Source organism: Chionomys nivalis, chromosome 13 (assembly GCF_950005125.1).
Source record: "Chionomys nivalis chromosome 13, mChiNiv1.1, whole genome shotgun sequence".
Classification (NCBI taxonomy): Eukaryota; Metazoa; Chordata; class Mammalia; order Rodentia; family Cricetidae; genus Chionomys; species Chionomys nivalis.
Window position 1 is genome coordinate 48,072,890 of NC_080098.1, and position 18,194 is coordinate 48,091,083.

The 18,194-nt window shown below is 43.9% G+C and overlaps 1 protein-coding gene across 1 annotated transcript in view; it reads left to right on the top strand.

The window, feature by feature from the left end:
* The window catches only part of Mboat1 (membrane bound O-acyltransferase domain containing 1), a 105,936-nt gene that overhangs the window by 45,939 nt on the left and 41,803 nt on the right, over positions 1-18,194 (top strand). Inside the window, exons 2-4 of the mRNA XM_057787627.1 lie at positions 9,314-9,459; positions 10,352-10,429; positions 17,754-17,849. Coding sequence (XP_057643610.1) covers positions 9,314-9,459; positions 10,352-10,429; positions 17,754-17,849 — 320 coding nt within the window. The remainder of the gene's footprint in view (positions 1-9,313; positions 9,460-10,351; positions 10,430-17,753; positions 17,850-18,194) is intronic.

Consider the following 18,194-nt stretch of genomic DNA (forward strand, 5'->3'; position numbering starts at 1 on the left):
CTAAGTTCAGATCCTCGGCCCCTATATAAAGAACCAGGCGTGGTCTTCCAAGCCTGCAATCCCAGCGCTTTTTTGAGGGACCGAGACAGGAAGATCCCTGTTTGTTTTAAGCCCTGTGTAAAACCTTGGGACTATAATGTGCTAAGTCTTCCCTGTAGCCTTCTTCCAGTCCGTGAAGCAGAGGAAGCACAGGAACAAGGCAGTGTTAACAAAGGGCTCTCTGGGTTTGTCAGCCAGCACATAGGGACGCCATGTTGAAAACGTGTCAGTGATGTCATAGTTCCCATTAGCCAGATAGGAAAAGCAGATCTAGCTGTTAGGAGACTCCATTTCCATCTATGGAGAGTGTGGCCATGTCTCCACGTCCCTCTGGGTTTGGATCAGATCAATATATCTGATATGTTTTTGTAAAGCCTTTAATTACTGTAGCACTGAACTAAATACTCATATTCCCCTTATTTGCTACTTAGCAGTATGGTGAGTAGAAGGCTCAGCTCATCTGCCTGTTGTAAGCACCCGGGGATCTTTTACAACAAAAAGGCCTCTTTTCCTTCGTTGTAGTTTAAGGTGAGGCCTCAGTCCCAGTGAATCTTAATCTTTTCAATTTTGTTTTGGAGGGAATCTTAATCTTTTCATTTTGTTTTGTTGCATGATGTGTGTGTGTGTGTGTGTGTGTGTGTGTGTGTGTGTGTGTGTGTTGCTGCATGGATTTGGAGGTCAGAGGACAATTTGCTGGACTTGGTTCTCACATGGGTCCCGGGAACTGAACTCAGATCATCAGGCTTGGCGGTAAGCATATTTACCTAATGAGCCGTCTCTAGCTCAAACCTCAGTCCTTTTCAGTTTTGTTTTGGGAGGAATTTTCTTTTAATTTTAAATTAATTTTTTCTTTTTTAAACATTCCTTTGATTCTAGCGGACAATTGAGAGTCGTTCTCTCTGGGCAGTCTGGGTAGTTAGTTACAGTTTGTAGTTCAGCTAACTCATATGGAGTTTTACAGTTCAGGAACTGCTACCACGTTCTACTTCGTGCTGCTTATGGTCCTGTGGATAGGTGTTATTTTCTCATATAACCAAGAACATGGTGGCATTTCTTTACTGGATTAAATCTACTTTACTTTTATTATCCAACCAGACTGAGAGAAGTTGATTACAACCTCAACTGAGCCATGTGGAAAATTTCAGATTTCATAAGAATATATAATACACATAAACATACACATTTATGCAATATATGTATATTTTATGTTAATACATACATAATAATTATATTTTAATTAGCCATATAGACATTATATAAATATATATTGCCTCTATGCACCACGCACACATACCTCCTAGGGTAAGGATGTTTTTCTCTATGTATATCTTGATACATTCACGCTTACAACGTCATCTGCAAATGCTCCACGTTCTCTTCCAGGCCTCTTCAGCATCCCCTGCCCGCTGCAGGCACCCAGAGTTCTTTGCTAAGACCCTATTCCTACATAGGCCCCTCTGAATCTTCACTTGGTTGTGTTTCCATCTTTATCCAAGGCTGTGGAGAGCTACGGGAAGGCTTGCTGGACATGAATCAGGAAGCTATATTTGGATCCAAAATGTCTCCCAAACATCCATGTGTTACGGTGTGAGGCCTAATTGGATAAAGCTGAGTTGCTAGGGCCATGCCCTTGAGGGGGATGTTGGGACCTCGGCCGCTTCCTGTCTGTATCTTAGACCTTATGAGGTGAGCAGGCCTCCTCTACCACATGCCCCGCCCCTGCCACGAATCACCTTGTGTCTGAATCACCAAGGCTCACTATCCCATGGACTGAAAATGTGAGGCAAACAATACCTTTCTTCTTTTTCAATGGCTTCTCCCAGGTATGTCTTATAGCCACAGGAAGCACACAGGACACCTGAATTCCTGTCCCATCTCTGAGGCTCAGCGCTCTGTGACCTGGAACGCTTACTGGGCTCGTTTCTTCATCTAGAGAATGAGATGTTGGAACTGGGTGAGAAGGTTGAGTTAAATGGGCTCATTGATGGGCCCAGGAGCCAGTCTCCTGAGCTGTTGTTCTTTATGACTAGGTTTCCCATAGCCCATGCTGGCCTCACATTTGCTTTTTACCTGAGGAGAGCAGTGAACATCCAGTTCCTTTCCTCTACCTCCTCAGTATTGGGATCACCGGTGTGTGGCATCACACCTGGTTTTATGCAGTCCTAGGGACTAACTCGGGGCTCTGTGAACACGAGGCAGGTATTGTATCAAATGAGCCTCATTATCAGCTTAGATCCCCAGAATTCAGCTCCAGTATTGCCACTGACATCTGGTGTGTGAACTTTCGATAAATTTCTTAACCCTCTTGTGATGTAATTTCTTTGTCTCCCACCTACTTTAAGTATCCGCCTTTAAGTGGAGATCAAAGGACTTGGACAGAAAAGAGGGCTTGGGCAAGTTCTGGCCATGTGCTTGGTACCATACATGCTAGCTACACCATCATTATTATTGGCTTTCTTGTGCTGGCTAACAGTTGCAGTGAATTTTTTTTTTTTTTTTTTTTTTGCCAGAGGAGGTGGGTAAGAGCATGTGTGAAGATAGGGTGTTCCAGATCCTGCATGGTCTCGAAGTCTATTCCTTCTTCCCCGTTTACTGAGCCAAGGATTATAGGGTAGATGTACCCTTGCCATGTCTAAAGAGACACCACAACCATTTGCCCCCACCCCCAAATAGCATCAGCTTTTTTAGGATGTTCATTCTGAGTTGTAACTAATACAAGGCTGCATGATATTTTCAGGACAGGGTAAGCCAGAAATCTTCCTGTGCAAGTTGAACTATCACCAAGTATGTGTGGATTGTTTCTCCGGGAATTAAGAGGGCTAAATCTCATCTTACTCAGAACTGCTGAAGTAGGTCTGGTATGTGGGAATACAAACTCCGGGAACTTGGAGAGTTTCACTCAAAGAACACTCATTGGCAAGGACTTTTAGCCCTTGTCGTATTGCTTCGAATTTTTCCTGGACAGTGCTGGTCATGAGGATCCCCAGTTTAACTCAGAGTTCTTCCACAGAGTGGGATGTTTTAAGGGATTGGTAGTTTAGTTTTCTTGGAAGTTGTTGACAGTCTTTGCGATGACTAAATGATATGAATCGCTTTGAATGACAACTGACAATTGTTGAGCCCCTGACACACAGCACGTTTCGGTAAATGCTGATTGCCAGGGTGGGGAGATGGCTCAGTAGGTAAATTGCTTGCCGCATCAGCACGGAGAGCTGGGTTCCATCATCCAGAGCCCATGTGAGAACTCCACCTGTGAGCGGAGCTCATCTCAGTGCTGAGGGCTGAGACAGGTGGATCCATCCGCAGGGACCACTGGCCAACCAGCTTAGCCAAATTGGTGAGTTCCAGGTTCAGTGGGAGACTCTGTCTGGCAAGATAAGGGGTGGGGGTGACAGAGGAAGATCCTGCATGGTACCAGTCATGCACACATACATGAATACACACTCTTTAGAAAAGTACTTTTTGTTTCTGTTCTCAAGCTTGTATGTTTGAAGCAAAGGCCAAAGGCCAGTGGACTTTTCCAACATGTACAAACCTAGAATGAACTGTCATTTCACAAGGGTGGTCATATCCAAACAGGGCCAGCAACTGGGTGGTCCTGTTGGCAGCCATTTTGGTGGAGCCTCTAGGTAGCAGGCTCCAGGTTTTGATGAGGCCCACAGCATCCTCTGCAGCCTTGGCTTTCGGTTCTACCTACTCTACCTTCTGGGATAAGAACAGTTATATCTACTTCGGCTCTTGGGTTTGGGAGGGAGGGTTTTTATTGGACAGTGTTATAAGTGAAGTCCCCCAGTGTCTCAGAATGTGACCATGTTTGGAGATGGTCTTTAAGGAGGTACTTATGAGGGTGGCCCATATGGAATCTAGTATAGTTGGTGTCCTTATATGGAATCTTAAGGCAGTGACACACAGAGAGGCGATGTGAGGGCACAGGGCTAGACAGTCAGTAAAGCTAAGGGGAGGCACCAAAGAAGCCAGCCTTGCTCATATCTTGCTCTCAGCCTTTCAACTTCCAGAATCAGATGCTAAGTCTCTGTTGTTTAAGACACTTGGTTTGTGGTCACGTTGTTATGGCAGTGCCAGAAGTGCTATAGGCATCTGGCATTTTCCCCCGAGTGGTGGTGCTTCTTGGGAGGATGCTAGGAACTGAGACTTAGTGCTACAGAACCATAAGTGACCTCCGTGGAGCTGTGACCTCAGCCACTGCATTCCATGGTGTTCTTAATTGTCTCCCTGTGTCTCGGGAAGCAGGCTACCACATAAAACTATCAGAATCATTAGTGTGAACTTTGTCATTGTCCTCCGTCCATTGTAAGTACTCAATAAAGGACACTTATGTTCAGGATGAGAGGCGCTATCAATGGAAAGTTTGCTGCGTTGCAAAATTATGCACATTGATTATCCATCTTTAATAACATTTGCTTATCCCCAGGCTGGGGAGAAGAATGGGCTTATTGCAGATTTCAAAACATGTCTTGCTGACATTCCAAGGCACCAGGAATAAGAATCTCTTTGAAAGTGAAAAGTAACTGAAGGGTGTGGAACAGACTCTTTTTGTTCTGTGAAACAGAAGACAGAAGGGAATCGCAGTTTGAGTTCCCCTTCTGTTTTTCTTTGCTGGTGGGGGGGTTGGGAGTGCAAGGCAGGAGAGGACTGTTTGTCTTTCAGTCAGGGATCTTTCAACACGTTGGTTTAGTCTTGGTGCGCATAAAGCAGTGCCACCAAGGAGACTCTTAGGCCTGCTCTCTTGCCTGCCCCTCGTTGGCATACTGCTGGTACGCCGCTGGAGGAGGGGGCAATCATTTCGGACTGTTGATATTTGCTATCTGTTAAGAACAGTGTGCTTGCCTCTCTCCAATTAGGAGGAAGGCAATATTTTTAGGTCCTGACACTGTTTTTAGTTGGAAGCTATGAAGGTCATGAGAAATCCCCAAACAACAGCTTTCTGGTAGGTAGAGTGTGAGAGAAGCAGAGGTCATTTATGAGCCACGTTTGGAAAGTTCAGCACAGCACACCCTGGGCGGGTGGGATAAGAATACACACTTGGGGGGGGGGGTGTTTGATTGCCTCCAAGTGACTCTGAAATCTTGTCAAGGCTGTGGAAATTGAGCTTCTGCTGGATCTGAGTCATGCCAGCTTAGCTTGGGTTTGGGAATCTGATCAACAAAACAGCTGCCCTCTACTTCATCTTTGTACAGTGGGGTTCACACAATGCTCTAATTGTGGGGACAGAGCTGTTGGAATTCAGGAATGACCCTGCAGCCCCCGGCATGCCGCTGGAGGCCGCAGCACTGGGAAAAGAAATACCCTGCCAGTGACCAGTGTTCCTTGTAAATGTGGAGGATTTAATAAAACAGTATCATGATGCATGCCCGCATATTTTTTATCTGTGCTTCCTCTAAGAGGTGAAGTTTAATCTTTGGGGGTTTGGCATATGTTGAATGCTTTTCACGAAGACAAGTTTTTACAATGAAAAGGAAAAAAAAACCCTACTTATCTCCTTTCCAATTTTCTTTCTGGAAACTTCCTTGACTTTCAAGTTTGTCTCTGCTGTAGGTTTATAAAACTCAGCTTAGGAGCTGGAAGCCCAGGGAATGATGATTGGGTTCAGGGCCGTATTGCCTCTTTGTACAGGAAAAAATGATGAAGGTGACTTGGGTACCATGTGAATGTTGGGTGGGAGAGAGACTGGGTACAGAGCAAGCAGGGGGAGGGTTGGGGATGTCAGTTGGAAATAGCTCTACGAGAATTGGTGAATTCATCCTGTGCTCAACTGCACATGTTAAGTTGGGGACTGTAGACCACTAGAGAGTGATGCATTGTTTCAAGCTCTCGTATGTATTAGCTTCTTTAGTCCAAAGACGACCCCAGGTGATGGAGCAGGGGGCTGATCAGATACTAAGGGTGATCAGGAGGGGTGGGGTGTGGCTCTTACTAACACTAGGTATGGATCTAGAAGATTCAGGAACCCCACTGAAGCTTGGGCAGTAAGGAATCTTTATCAGTTCAGACAATCTTTTACAATCATCACTTTTAGGCTGTGTTCTTTTTGTTTTGTTTCTTGTAACTTGGGTTTGAGATAAGGTCTTGCTCTGTAGCTTGGCTGAACTGAAGAATAGTGCATAACCTAGGCTGGATTCACAGTTGTCATAATCCTCCTGCCTCTACCTTCCAAATGCTGGGATTCTAAGTATACACATTATGCCTGGCTAGGCTGAGTGGTTGATTTTTTAGCTCATCGAAAGCTTTTCCTGTCAAGCTCTGTCTCAGAGTGGACTGTGCTGGGGTAAAGAGGGGCACAAACGCTTATTACTGGATCTTGCTCATAAAGTGCCTGACTCAGTAGGTCTGGGGTGCCAGAGAAGGGGCCTTTCTAACTCGTTTTCAGGCAGTGCTATTGCTATTGCCCTGAGGGCTATGCTACAAAATACTACTGTATTCTCTGAGTTATTCCTCATGTACAAGTGCTCTGCGGTTCTGGGCCAAACAGAAAGAATAGAGCAAATTTCTCTGTGGGCCCTCTTCTGAGTAAATACGCCCTACTGTGGGCACTCTCCTGAGTAAGTATGCCCTACTGTGGGCACTTCCTGAGTAAGTACTCCCTACTGTGGGCACTCTCCTGAGTAAATACTCCCTACTGTGGGTACTCTCCTGAGCAAATATGCCCTACTGTGGGCATTCTCTTGAGTAAGTACGCCCTACTGTGGGCACTCTCCTGAGTAAATACTCCCTACTGTGGGTACTCTCCTGAGTAAATATGCCCTACTGTGGGCATTCTCCTGAGTAAGTACGCCCTACTGTGGGCACTCTCCTGAGTAAATACGCCCTACTGTGGGCACTCTCCTGAGTAAATATGCCTTACTGTGGGTACTTCCTAAGTAAATACTCCCTATTGTGGGCACTTCCTGAGTAAATATGCTCTACTGTGGGCACTATCCTGAGTAAGTATGCCCTACTGTGGGCACTCTCCTGAGTAAGTATACCCTACTATGGGCACTCTCCTGAGTAAATACGCCCTACTGTGGGCACTCTCCTGAGTAAATATGCCCTATTGTGGTTGTAGACTGGTCACTGGGCTGAGAGGAAGCAATGTGTGATAAACACACACACATACACACTTAACTTTTAAGTTTTTTAGACAAAAATCTTGCTGTGTACTCTGAGGCTGGCCTTGAACTAGAATCCTTCTGCCTCAGCCTCCCCTCTGCTGGGATTACAAAAGTGGTCTACTATGCCAGCTTCTCACTCTATTTTGTGTGCACGCATGCCAGTTGTTCCTTTAGCCTAGATAAAAGATAGGATCAAAGCTTGCACAGTAGGCTCCTAAGCCCTCTTTTCTGGGCCTTCTTGGGTAAGGGTGGCATCTAAGGGAACAGGTGTGTGTGGGTGTCTGGTGAGACACAACCTTTTACATACAGTCATCATCAAAGACAGAATGGAGCTTTCTGAAAGTGCTGGTTTCCATGAGGGATCTAAAGTACTACTGTTTTCCATTGAGAAAACAGAGTGAGTGTGAGTGCAGCTGATGCCCCCTCCTTCCTTCTCCCCTCAACCCCCTCCTCTCTCCTCTTCCCTCTCCCCTGCCCCCCCTTTCTACTCCCCCAGTAAAGAGCTAATGAATTTCAGTAACAGCTGCCCCACATTGAGTCTTGGAAAAATGCTGATGAAATTTTGTGGTTTTATTCATGTTTAAATGCCTTAAATCTTTATTGTTTTTTTCTTTTTAACTTACTGCTTTCTACAAGTGCCTTGATCCAATTTTCATCCTCAATAGTTCGAAGGGTTTACATTACTTTTCCAGCTTTTGATGATGGTTGGACTCCTCAACATGTTTGGAGTTAGATTACTCTTAAGTTTAAAATGCAAAGATACATGTTTGTTCTTTTTCAAAAATTAGCAGATCTTTCCCATAGATATTGAGGAATATTTTTTCTCCCTCTCTACTTCCCTGTCTTCCTTCCCTGGTTTGCATATATATCCCAGGATGTCCTTAAACTCATATATGTAACCAGAGATGATGACCTTGAACTCCTCATCTTCCCATCTTGGCCTTCCCTTGACGTACTTCCTCCAGTGAGGCTCCACCTACTAGCAATACAACAACCTTCAAAAAATAGCATCACCAAATGTGGACTCTGATGTGGGATGTCCTTCTGTAAATGTGTTGTTTTTATTGATTAATGAATAAAGCTGTTTCAGCCAATGGCTTTATAGAGTAAAGCCAGGTGGGAAATCCGAACAGAGATATACAGAGAGAGTAGGCAGAGTCAGAGAGATGCCATGTAGCTACTGAAGGAGACGCCGGATCCTTACCAGTAAGCCACAGCCTTGTGCGGATACATAGATTAATAGAAATAGGTTAATTCAAGATGTAAGAGCTAGCTAGAAGTATGCCTGAGTCACTGGCTGGACAGTGTTGTAATTAATAAAGTTTCTGTGTGAATATTCAGGTCTGAGCAGTCGGGAAATGAGAAAGCAGTCTCTTACTACAGTAGTTCCAACACATCAGCCTGTAGGGCGTGTTGCATTTAAACCACGCACAAGGGTGAGTCAGACAATATACTCTTCCTTTTAGGGAAGTGCTGAAAGTCAGGAAAGGAAACTCAGTCAACAGACTTCCTGTCTCCTTAGAGCAGCAGTTCTCAGTCTATGGGTCATGAACCCTTCAGGGTCATATATCAGATATCCTGCATATCAGATATTTACATTATGATTCACAACATCAACAAAATTACAGTTATAAAGTAGCAATGAAAAGAATTTTATGGTTGGGGATCACCACAGCATGAGGACTGTATTAAAGGGTCACAGCATTAGAAAGTTGAGCTAACTTAGACACTAAAATTTCCTTTCTTGGGAAGGAGAGCATTTGTAAGTTTGAAGGGGCTGAAGAAGAGACTCTTGGGTTTATCACTTCTTTATTTTTGTGTATGAGTCTTTTGCCTGCATATATGTCTGTACACCACATGCATATATGGTACCCAAGAAGGCCAGAAGATTGGAAATGGAGTTTTGGATGACAGAGATCTCCTGTATGTGTTCTGGGAACTGAAGAAGTATTAACCTCCAAGCCATTTCCCCAGCCCTGGATTTATTGCACCATGTGAAGGCAACATTCTTCTTCCATGGCTCATTCCTTCCTTCTCCAGACACTCAGCTCAGGAGGGGACAATTATTTGTTTCAGATGCATCTTGGAATAGACACCTGAAAAACCAAAAACAAATTTATCCTTAAGCAAAGCACTGAAAGGGTCTTTGTTATCTGTCTCCATAGGTTAACTTTGTGGCTTGCCAGCTCTTCGCCTTGTCTGCTGCTTTCTGGTTTAGAATCTACTTACATCCTGGTAAAGCCAGCCCCGAGGTCCGTCATGCGTTGGCCACCATTTTGGGCATTTATTTTGTTGTGTTTTGCTTTGGCTGGTGAGTATGAACCTCATAAATTCTAAAGTTTCATTTGTCACTTGGATGTTTTGTGATGATATTCGTGGTAAGAAATATATGGCATTATGAAATACCTCCTGTAGTAAAAAGATTGGTGAGATGGTGACTCTTGTAGATACGTTATTGTAAACTAATGGGGACGTCATGGGAACCTTCATTTGCGTCATAGACTGGATCCAACAAAGAGGCTAACCATTGAAAGTCAGTGCTGTCTATTCTTTTTATTTTGATTAGACCTCTAAGACCTCCTTGAGTCATGTAGATGGAATGCTACAAGGTTTAGTTCTTCCTAAGATTAGGGGACCCCTCCCTAGTCCTTAAAGATGTTGCTGTGTTTCTTGTCTTGCTGTTAGAGACTTGGTGTTAGTCCAAAGGCTTCAGTGCAGGGATTAGGGACATGAGTCATTCTCTAACAGATGGAGGGTTAATCTTAGTGTAGACACCTCCTAACACCCAAAGATGGCAAATACCTAGGGAGTGACACTTCTTAGAGACAAACATTTCTAGCGATGTCTCTTAAAGGAAATTTGTGAGTTTGGTGAAGGAACCAGGATACTGCTCGAATCCTGCCACAAACCATTGGGAAAGGATGCATCTTTTGAGTCAACCACTGTATTAAAAACCACTATATTAAAAAAAAAAAAGACCTACTCACTTACTGATTCTGGACATTCCTATAACTGCAACTGCAAGCTGCGTCCAGGTTTCCCAGTGTCTTTTGAGATATAGTGTTTTGATTCCATAGAACAAAACTTGGACTTATGTCTTCGCATGAGCTGCTCTTTGGAGTGGTTAGGGGTGGGGTATCCAGTGGGTAGGTCTGTATAAACTGTTCTCAGTGTCTTGCTTCCCCTTTCCTTGTATCTTAAAGGTATGCTGTGCATCTCTTTGTGTTGGTGTTGATGAGTTATGGAGTCATGGTCACCACAAGTGCATCCAATATCCACAGGTAAGATCCCAAGATGGAGCAGTGGGCAGGGAGGAATTCTGTGACCTTCTGGGGGAAATGTGTTTTGCTTATTCCCCATGCGTGATGCATCTGAGCATCTCCAGAATGTCAGAACAGGGAGGATGGGAATCTTCAAAAAAGGCTGGATGTAAAAAGGGATGCAGTTGAAAGAAGGTTTATCCACTTGTCGGGCAGCCTCAAGCTGGGCACAACTTAGGCGTTCACCGCATTGGTGCGTGATGCAGCGGTGGAAGGAAGAAACCCTGGAGAGACGGAATGACGTGTTTGCATCTCAGAATAAATCTCAGAATGAGGGAAGCCGCCCGGTTTTAGAAAACTCAAGCTAATCTGTGGTGTGGAGTGGTGCCAGGAGATAGGGCAAGGGTCACGCTTTTCAGAAGTGTGTGTAAATGTGTAGGGGTGAGGTGAAGTCCGTTCTCAGATTCGGTACAGTGTTCCAAGTGTTTGTGTAAATCAAGACTCATTAATTGTACACTTTGAATATGTAAACGTTTAGTGTACTAGAGAACGGTTCAATGAGGAAGAGCTAAGTTGCGCCATGATGTTTGCTTTTAAGGCACAGAAGTAGTTTAATTCTTCCTTGAAGTCTGTGTGATCACATGATCAGCAGATAGACTGGTGGAGTGTGTTTTACAATGTGTGTCTATCTTTCCTATGGTCTGTCTGAAAACACAGTGTTTATTTTTGCCTTTCGTGGGCACTAGAAAGTTATATTTACATATATGTATCAGTATCTTGCCTCCCCTTTCCTTGTATCTTATTAAAAATATTTAAAAATTTTATTAATAATTATCTTTTATTAAACAATTATTTTGGGGACTGGAAAGAAGGATCACTGACTAAGAATATTGCTGCTCTTCCAGAGGACACAAGTTCAGTTTCTAGAATCCAAGTGTGATGGCTCACAACTGCCTGTAATTCTAGCTTCGGCGAACTCAGTTTCTGGCCTCCATCAACGCCTGCATTCATGTGCATACACTCAGGCACATGTGCACAATTAAAAATAGAGCAAATCTTTAAGAATTTATTTTTGTTTATATGTATGCACGTGTCTGTGTGAGTTTATGGGCCCTGCATGTGTACAGGTGCCTGAGGAGGGCCCTGGATCCCCTGGAACTGGGGTTACACATGTATAAACCCCATGATTGGGATGCTGGGAATCCGTCTCTGTCAGAGCCGCCAGTGGTCTTTACTGCTGAGCCATCTCCTCAGCGGCTAGTGTATTTTGTGACTACAAAGTCTTTTATCTTCTTATGTTGCATTTTCAGCATTTAGAACGATTCTCAGGCCATGCAACAATGAAGGCTCAGTAAATACTTATGAAAGTGATGGCCAGGGTGCTTTGAAAAAATACTTGCAGGCCAGGTGGTGGCGGCACATGCCTTGAATTCCAGCATTCAGGAGACAGAGGCAAATGAATCTCCGAGTTTGAGGCCAGCCTGGTCTACAAGGCAAGTTCCAGGACAGCCATAGCTACACAGAGAAACCCTGTCTTGGAAAAAGACCAAAGAAAACAAAGCATCCTGGGTAGTTGCACTTGCTGTTTCTTTGTTCCTGTCTTCTCTGAAAAGTCCCCCTGCTCCCCTGTCTGTTTTCCCGAAGCCCTTGATTAGAAAGGCCGGCATCATACTTCTTAGAAACACTGACATGCAACTTTTCAATATATAATTTTGTAGTTACAATAATTTTTTTGTTTTTAGAGGAAAGTCTTTTTTACATGCTTTAAACTTTCGAGCACACTTTCTGGTCATATTCTCCTCCCAGCTCCTCCCAGGTCGCTGTTCCCACCCTCTTTACTTCACATTCTTTCTCTCAAACAAACAAACAAACAAACAAAACATAACACAGAAATCAAACAAACAAGAAACTTAAACTCCCATGGATTCTACTTTGTGTTAGTCAGCTATTTCTGAGCACACAGCCTGCCCTGTGTGTGTCGTTGACATGCCAGCATCAGTCCATTGAGGACCTCCTATCAGTTATGCAGTTAGTGTCTTGAGCAGGGATGGGACCTATTGTAACCTGTCAGCTCTTTCTCATACTGACAGAAACTGATGGGGTGCCTTCTGGTTTTTAGAGGGTCGAATACTTACAGGAGCCCTTGTTCCACAGCAGGCCTAGGTTTCCAGGTTCCGCACTAGAGTCTGGGAATTAGAGTGTGGGATTGGGACATCCCAACCTGGGCGGAGCTGAATGGTTCACAGCACACAATGATTTTCACCATAGCAATTTTGTGGTCGGTAGCAGAAGCCTCTGCTATGAGAATAAAAATGGAAGATGCCCAAACTTGTTCTTTCTCTTTCTGTTTGCCTGAATGGTTGCCAGTTTGTAGAAGTAGGGAGTGATCCAGTTCCCAGGGGAAGAGCTCCATGTCACTTAAACCATGTCCCAAAGTTGTTTTGCTCTCAGCTGTTTCAGAGAAACAGGCTAGAAAATGTGAAATCCGGACAGGTGGGTTAGCCTCTCTGTGGTTAGCTTTCTCCAACTCCCATGAAGTGTGGTGTTTGTCATAGTGTGAATGACAGTTCTTTTTTTCCTTTTTAATTAGAAAAAAAGTTATGTGATTATTTCTGAATGAATCCCCCCATGTGTGTGCATGTGTGTGGATAGGTGTATACGCATGGTACATGCACAGATGTGCTTGCATGCATCCAGAGACCAGCGTAGAGTGTCAGATGTCCTGATGTCCTCCTCTGTTGCTGGACACCTCACTGGCTTGAGACACTGTCTCTCAATGAAACTGGAAGTTCACTACTTTTGTCTAGGCTGGCTGTTTGGCTGTGCAGAAAGTTTCTAGGATCTGTCTGTCTCTCCTACCGCCCCCGCCCCCATCTGTGAGGGTTACAGGCAAGAACAACCATGACCAGCTTATTACATGGGTGCTGGGATTTGGAACTTGAGTCCTAATGCCGTTCTTACCCTCTGAGCCATCTTCCCGCTTCCGATGACTGCAGATTCTGAAGACTATGGTTTCATGATCCCGTCTAAGTCCCTCTCCTTTTCAGGTCTAGTGTTGGGAGTTCCCTCTTATGACTCAGAAGAGATACAGAGAGGTAGTGAGCGTTGTCTGCTGACAACAAGGAACTCATTTCTGGCCTAGCTGTTCCTCAGGATGTTTTCTTAGAGAGTTCTTAGGGTACCACCTCTGTTTCCATCCCAAGTTGTAGTATTAGGCAGGAAGCACAGACATCAGCTTGCTGTGCTGAGACCAGGTGAAGCAGATTCTGCTTGATCTCTTCCAGGATGGAAGCCTTGTGTAATGACTGGTGATGTAGTGGGTGATTTTGGAGATCTTGCTTTGTGCTATATCCTAGACTAAGCTCTTTTCAATGTATTCCATTATTCTCAATACATAAATGATTAATATATCGGTTGGCATTTGATTTCATCATTGCTAACAGTCTTTCTAAAACAAGTGTGTAGGATATAGATTTGATTTTGTCTTTTTAGTCGAGGTAATGAATGCTTATGTAAGTAAGTGATTTTTTTATAAAGAGAACATCATACCCAGCCAGGTCAATAAGAGAACATTACTAACTGTTCTGTCCCAATCTCTGCCACACTCCTTTTTCCAAAAATAGCCACCCTGCCAATATCTCATTCCACAGATTTTGAACTCCTATTATTTTGTGTTCACAAAATATGTTTTCTGCACCACACGGGAATTTAGGTAGAGTCAGTGCAAGAATGCCCTGTTGTATTATGATTCAGTACTTATCCCTGTCATTGACAGCTGTGGTGTAATGACAACCACTGGATTGAGTCTGTTTGCCTTATAAGCCAGGCAAGAAACAGGTGCAACTACAGTGGACCTGGTTCTGGCAGAATCTATTGTCAGTTGAATCTGCTTTGTGCTTCTGCCTTGAGCTCATGAGCTGTCTGGAGAAAGGGAATGGAAGCCAGAAGCCCCCTCCTCTGCCTTCTTGTTTCTCAGGACATGTGTTCTTGGCCTTTGCCTTTGTCAACTCTTCATGGTTAGAAGGGATTGAGAATGGAACCGAGGTAAGGGAAGCCTTTTTGTATGAAGTAGGCTGACTATTCTTTATTGAAAATATTTTGAAAAGAAGTGTTTCCAGGTTTGAAGGCCTTATGATTTTGGAATATGAGCATAGGCCACAGTGGCATGAATTATTGAATCTGAAACCTTAAGATTGGAAATGTTTTGCCACCTGAATCTTTTTGAGGGCTGACATGATACTCGTTCTTTTTTTTTTTTTTTTAATTGAATTGTGGGTATTTTTCATTTTAGAACATTTCAGACTTTGAACTTTTTGGTTAAGCACACTTAACTCTCATGGTTTTCCTTTCTTCTTGGTGACACTGAGTAGCAGCTCTGGTCTTTGTGCACAGTCGGCAAATGCCCGTCCACTGCCCCTCAGCTGTAATACAGTCATCTGTAACTAAGATGAAAGAGAAGCTAATGCCATGCAATGCTTTAGAGAACTCTCTGTGCTCGCTCTCTTGCTATTGTCCTTACTTTACTGCTCCCTGGACTGACCTGGAATTCATTTTAATGTGAACATGTGATTTTCGGTACAATTTAATTTCAGAATATTCATCTCCCCTAGTTTATGACTATGTTAGAAGTTACAGCTTTTGGATTTATGTCTCTACCTGTTGGTTTCCTGAGACATTTAAAATGTTAAGTGTATCCATTTCTTCTAATAGTCACGATGCCCTCTCTACCCCGAATCTGTGTATCTGTGTGTCAGGCTAAGGGGCTGGGATGCTCAGGGTTCCAGAGATTTGGGGAAGCGGATGTCCATGTGGATAATTTTAATTTATTAGTGTTCTGTACTAGAAGAGTACAAGCAGCTGAGCAGTGTTTTATGCTGGGCTTGAGGAACAAAGGTGGTGTAACAGACAGGATGCTCTAGAGAAGCAAGATCAATAGAATATGTGTATATGTCCAGACATGATGGTGTACGCCTTTAATCCCAGCACTTGGAAGGCAGAAACAGAGGCAAGTAGATCTATGAGTTCCAGATGAACCTAGTCTACATAGAGTGAGATCCAGGCCAGCCACAGTTACAAAGTTACATGGTGAGACCCTGCGTAAACACACACACACACACACACACACACAGTGGGGGGAGAAAGAGAGGAAGACAGACAGAAAGACAGACAGACATACACATGTAATAAAGGGGTTTTATTAGATTGGCTTAAATGATAGCGGCTGAGTAGCACAACAGTGGCTATCTGCTGGGAAGGCAGAGAACCTTGCAGTTACTTAGTCCAGGAATTTAGACATCTCAGACATCATAATCTGTCACCGAAGCTCCTTGGGTACTGAGCCCAGTGGAAGGCTGGAGAAGCTGCCGTCTGATGATAGCTTTCCATGCTCAGAAATAAGCAGCTAGGACTGGAGAGATGGCTCAGCAGTTAAGAGCACTGGCTGCTTTTCCAGAGGACCCAGGTTCAATGCCAGGTTCAATGCTCACACCTGTCTGTAGTACCAGTTCCAGAGAATCTGGTGCCCTCTTTTGGCCTCTGTGGCGACTGTGCACACTTGGTGCATTCACTTGGTGAGTGTAGACAAAATATTCATACATATAAAGTGAGATTAGTAAATCTATAAAGAAAAGAAAGAACAAAAGTAGGTGTACACATGCTGCTTTCTCCTTAGACTTTGTATCTGTATACCTATTGGAATTGCCACCCACACTGAGGGCTAATCTTTCCCTGGAAATACCCGCACAGATATATTCAAATGTTTATTTTCTCAGAAGTATTAAATCCAGCCAGGTTGATGACCAAGATCAAGTAGGGAGGATGTCTGAGCAAGAGATAGTGGAGAGGGAGCATTGGAGCTGAGCCTTGCCTGAGAACGGGGCAGTTTCCAGATTGGCTGTAGGATGGAGGAAGGAGTGGCAGGCAAAAGGAGGGTCATATAGAAAGGCATCTGGTCTGAAAACAAGATGTGGTTGTGGACCATGGCCAGGCCAGTGTAACCGAGAATCAAATGGACATGGACCACAGCTGGAGATGATGCAGTTGTAGGCCATGTGCAGGCCAGTGTAATGGAGTCTCAAATGGACATGGACCACAGCTGGAGATGAGCCTACAGCAGTGGAGGAGAGCTCAGAGTGGGATGCCCCTTGCTTGCTGTGTTCAGGGGTTCTAATTTGACTTGATAGTGGGTTCATTGAATCCTTTAAAGAAAGTACTGCTCATATTTGTGTAATTAACACAGAGTAGGTGGATTTGGCTAACAAGCACTAAGGGACATTGGTGCTTCCATGCAACGTACAGTCAAGAAAGGGAGACAGTACCTCATCAGAGTGTCTTAGTATGCTTAGGCTGGCAACAAAGTACTATCTTGGCTAGCTAGATGGCTTATAAAAGACAGAAATTAGTTTGTCGTATCTCTAGAGGACAAAAGCCAGATTCTAACCAGCTTTGGGCTTTTAGTGAGCATCTGTCTTCTTATAGTCCTTTATGAGAAAGCTCTCTGGATATCCCACTGGCTTTCCCAGATTTGCCTCAAATTTCCTATGTACCTGAGGATGCCTTTGAACTTCTAATCCTCCTGCCTGAACCCCTTGTGCGCTGTGATTAAAGTTGTGTGCCACCACAATGGGCACAAAAGCATTCCTTTTATAAAGATGCTGATCCCGATCACTAGGGCTCTATCCTTATGATGTAATCGTCTCCCAAAAGCCTCAGCACCTGATACCATCACAATAGAGGTTAGGCTTCTTGACATACACATTTGGGGGCATTCTTTCCATTGTACATATTATCGTATGTATTTAAAATTGCAGGTCGATAAGAATACATATATATATGTAAATGTCTCTCAGTGTGTGTGCCACAGGATATATCGCTAGTTCATATGTCATATCACCTGTGTCATATCTCTGACAAACAGAGGGGAGTTGCTCAGGAATAATTGGTAATAGATGTCTGAGGTGTGGGTAGGGAGTCATGAGCATATGGTAGAGAGATGTGTTTAGTGGCGCTCACCATATAAACGTAATGGTTTGCGCTGAGAAGGAGACCAAGAACATGCCCACGTGTACCTGGTGCCAATTAAACCAGAAGAGGAAGAATGCAGGGGTTTGCAGTTTGTAAAGCTGTTCAAGTTGAAATATTTTGCTGCCAAAGTTGTAGTCTGGGGAGGAAAGGATGAAGGACCCAGAGGAGTAAAAAGGGAGATGGGATGGACTAGGATGTATCTGGGACGTTCAAGGCATTGTGACCAGTCACTTGCAGAGGTGAGAGAGAGGACTAAGAGAACATCTGCTGAGCACCTTACTGTCACACACATTAATCTGGTCCCCTGTGTTTTGTGTTTCAGGTATTCTTTTTTTGTAGCCATGGGATACCTTACGATATGCCACATCAGCCGGATATACATCTTCCACTATGGAATCCTCACTACAGATTTTTCTGGGTGAGTATCTTAATTGGAGAGGGACATGTCTGACCGATGACTAAGTCTCTCAGGGTCTGTAAACACCAGTACAGGTTAAGGATTATCATGACCATCTAAATCACCGTGAGATACTGTGCTAATGAGAATGAGGTCAAAAATTTACCTGTTCTGTACAACTGCTATCTTTCTCCATTGTGAGAAGGTCAGAGGAACCTTGTCCCCCCCCATTTTCTTTCGTCTTATTTGAACCCTGTTGGGTGTGTGATTATTGCTTGTCTGCAGCCGCTTTTGTACTACAGTGACAGGGTAGAGTAGTTATACATAGGGCCCACAAAGCCTAAAGTATTTACTCAGTTTCCTGTT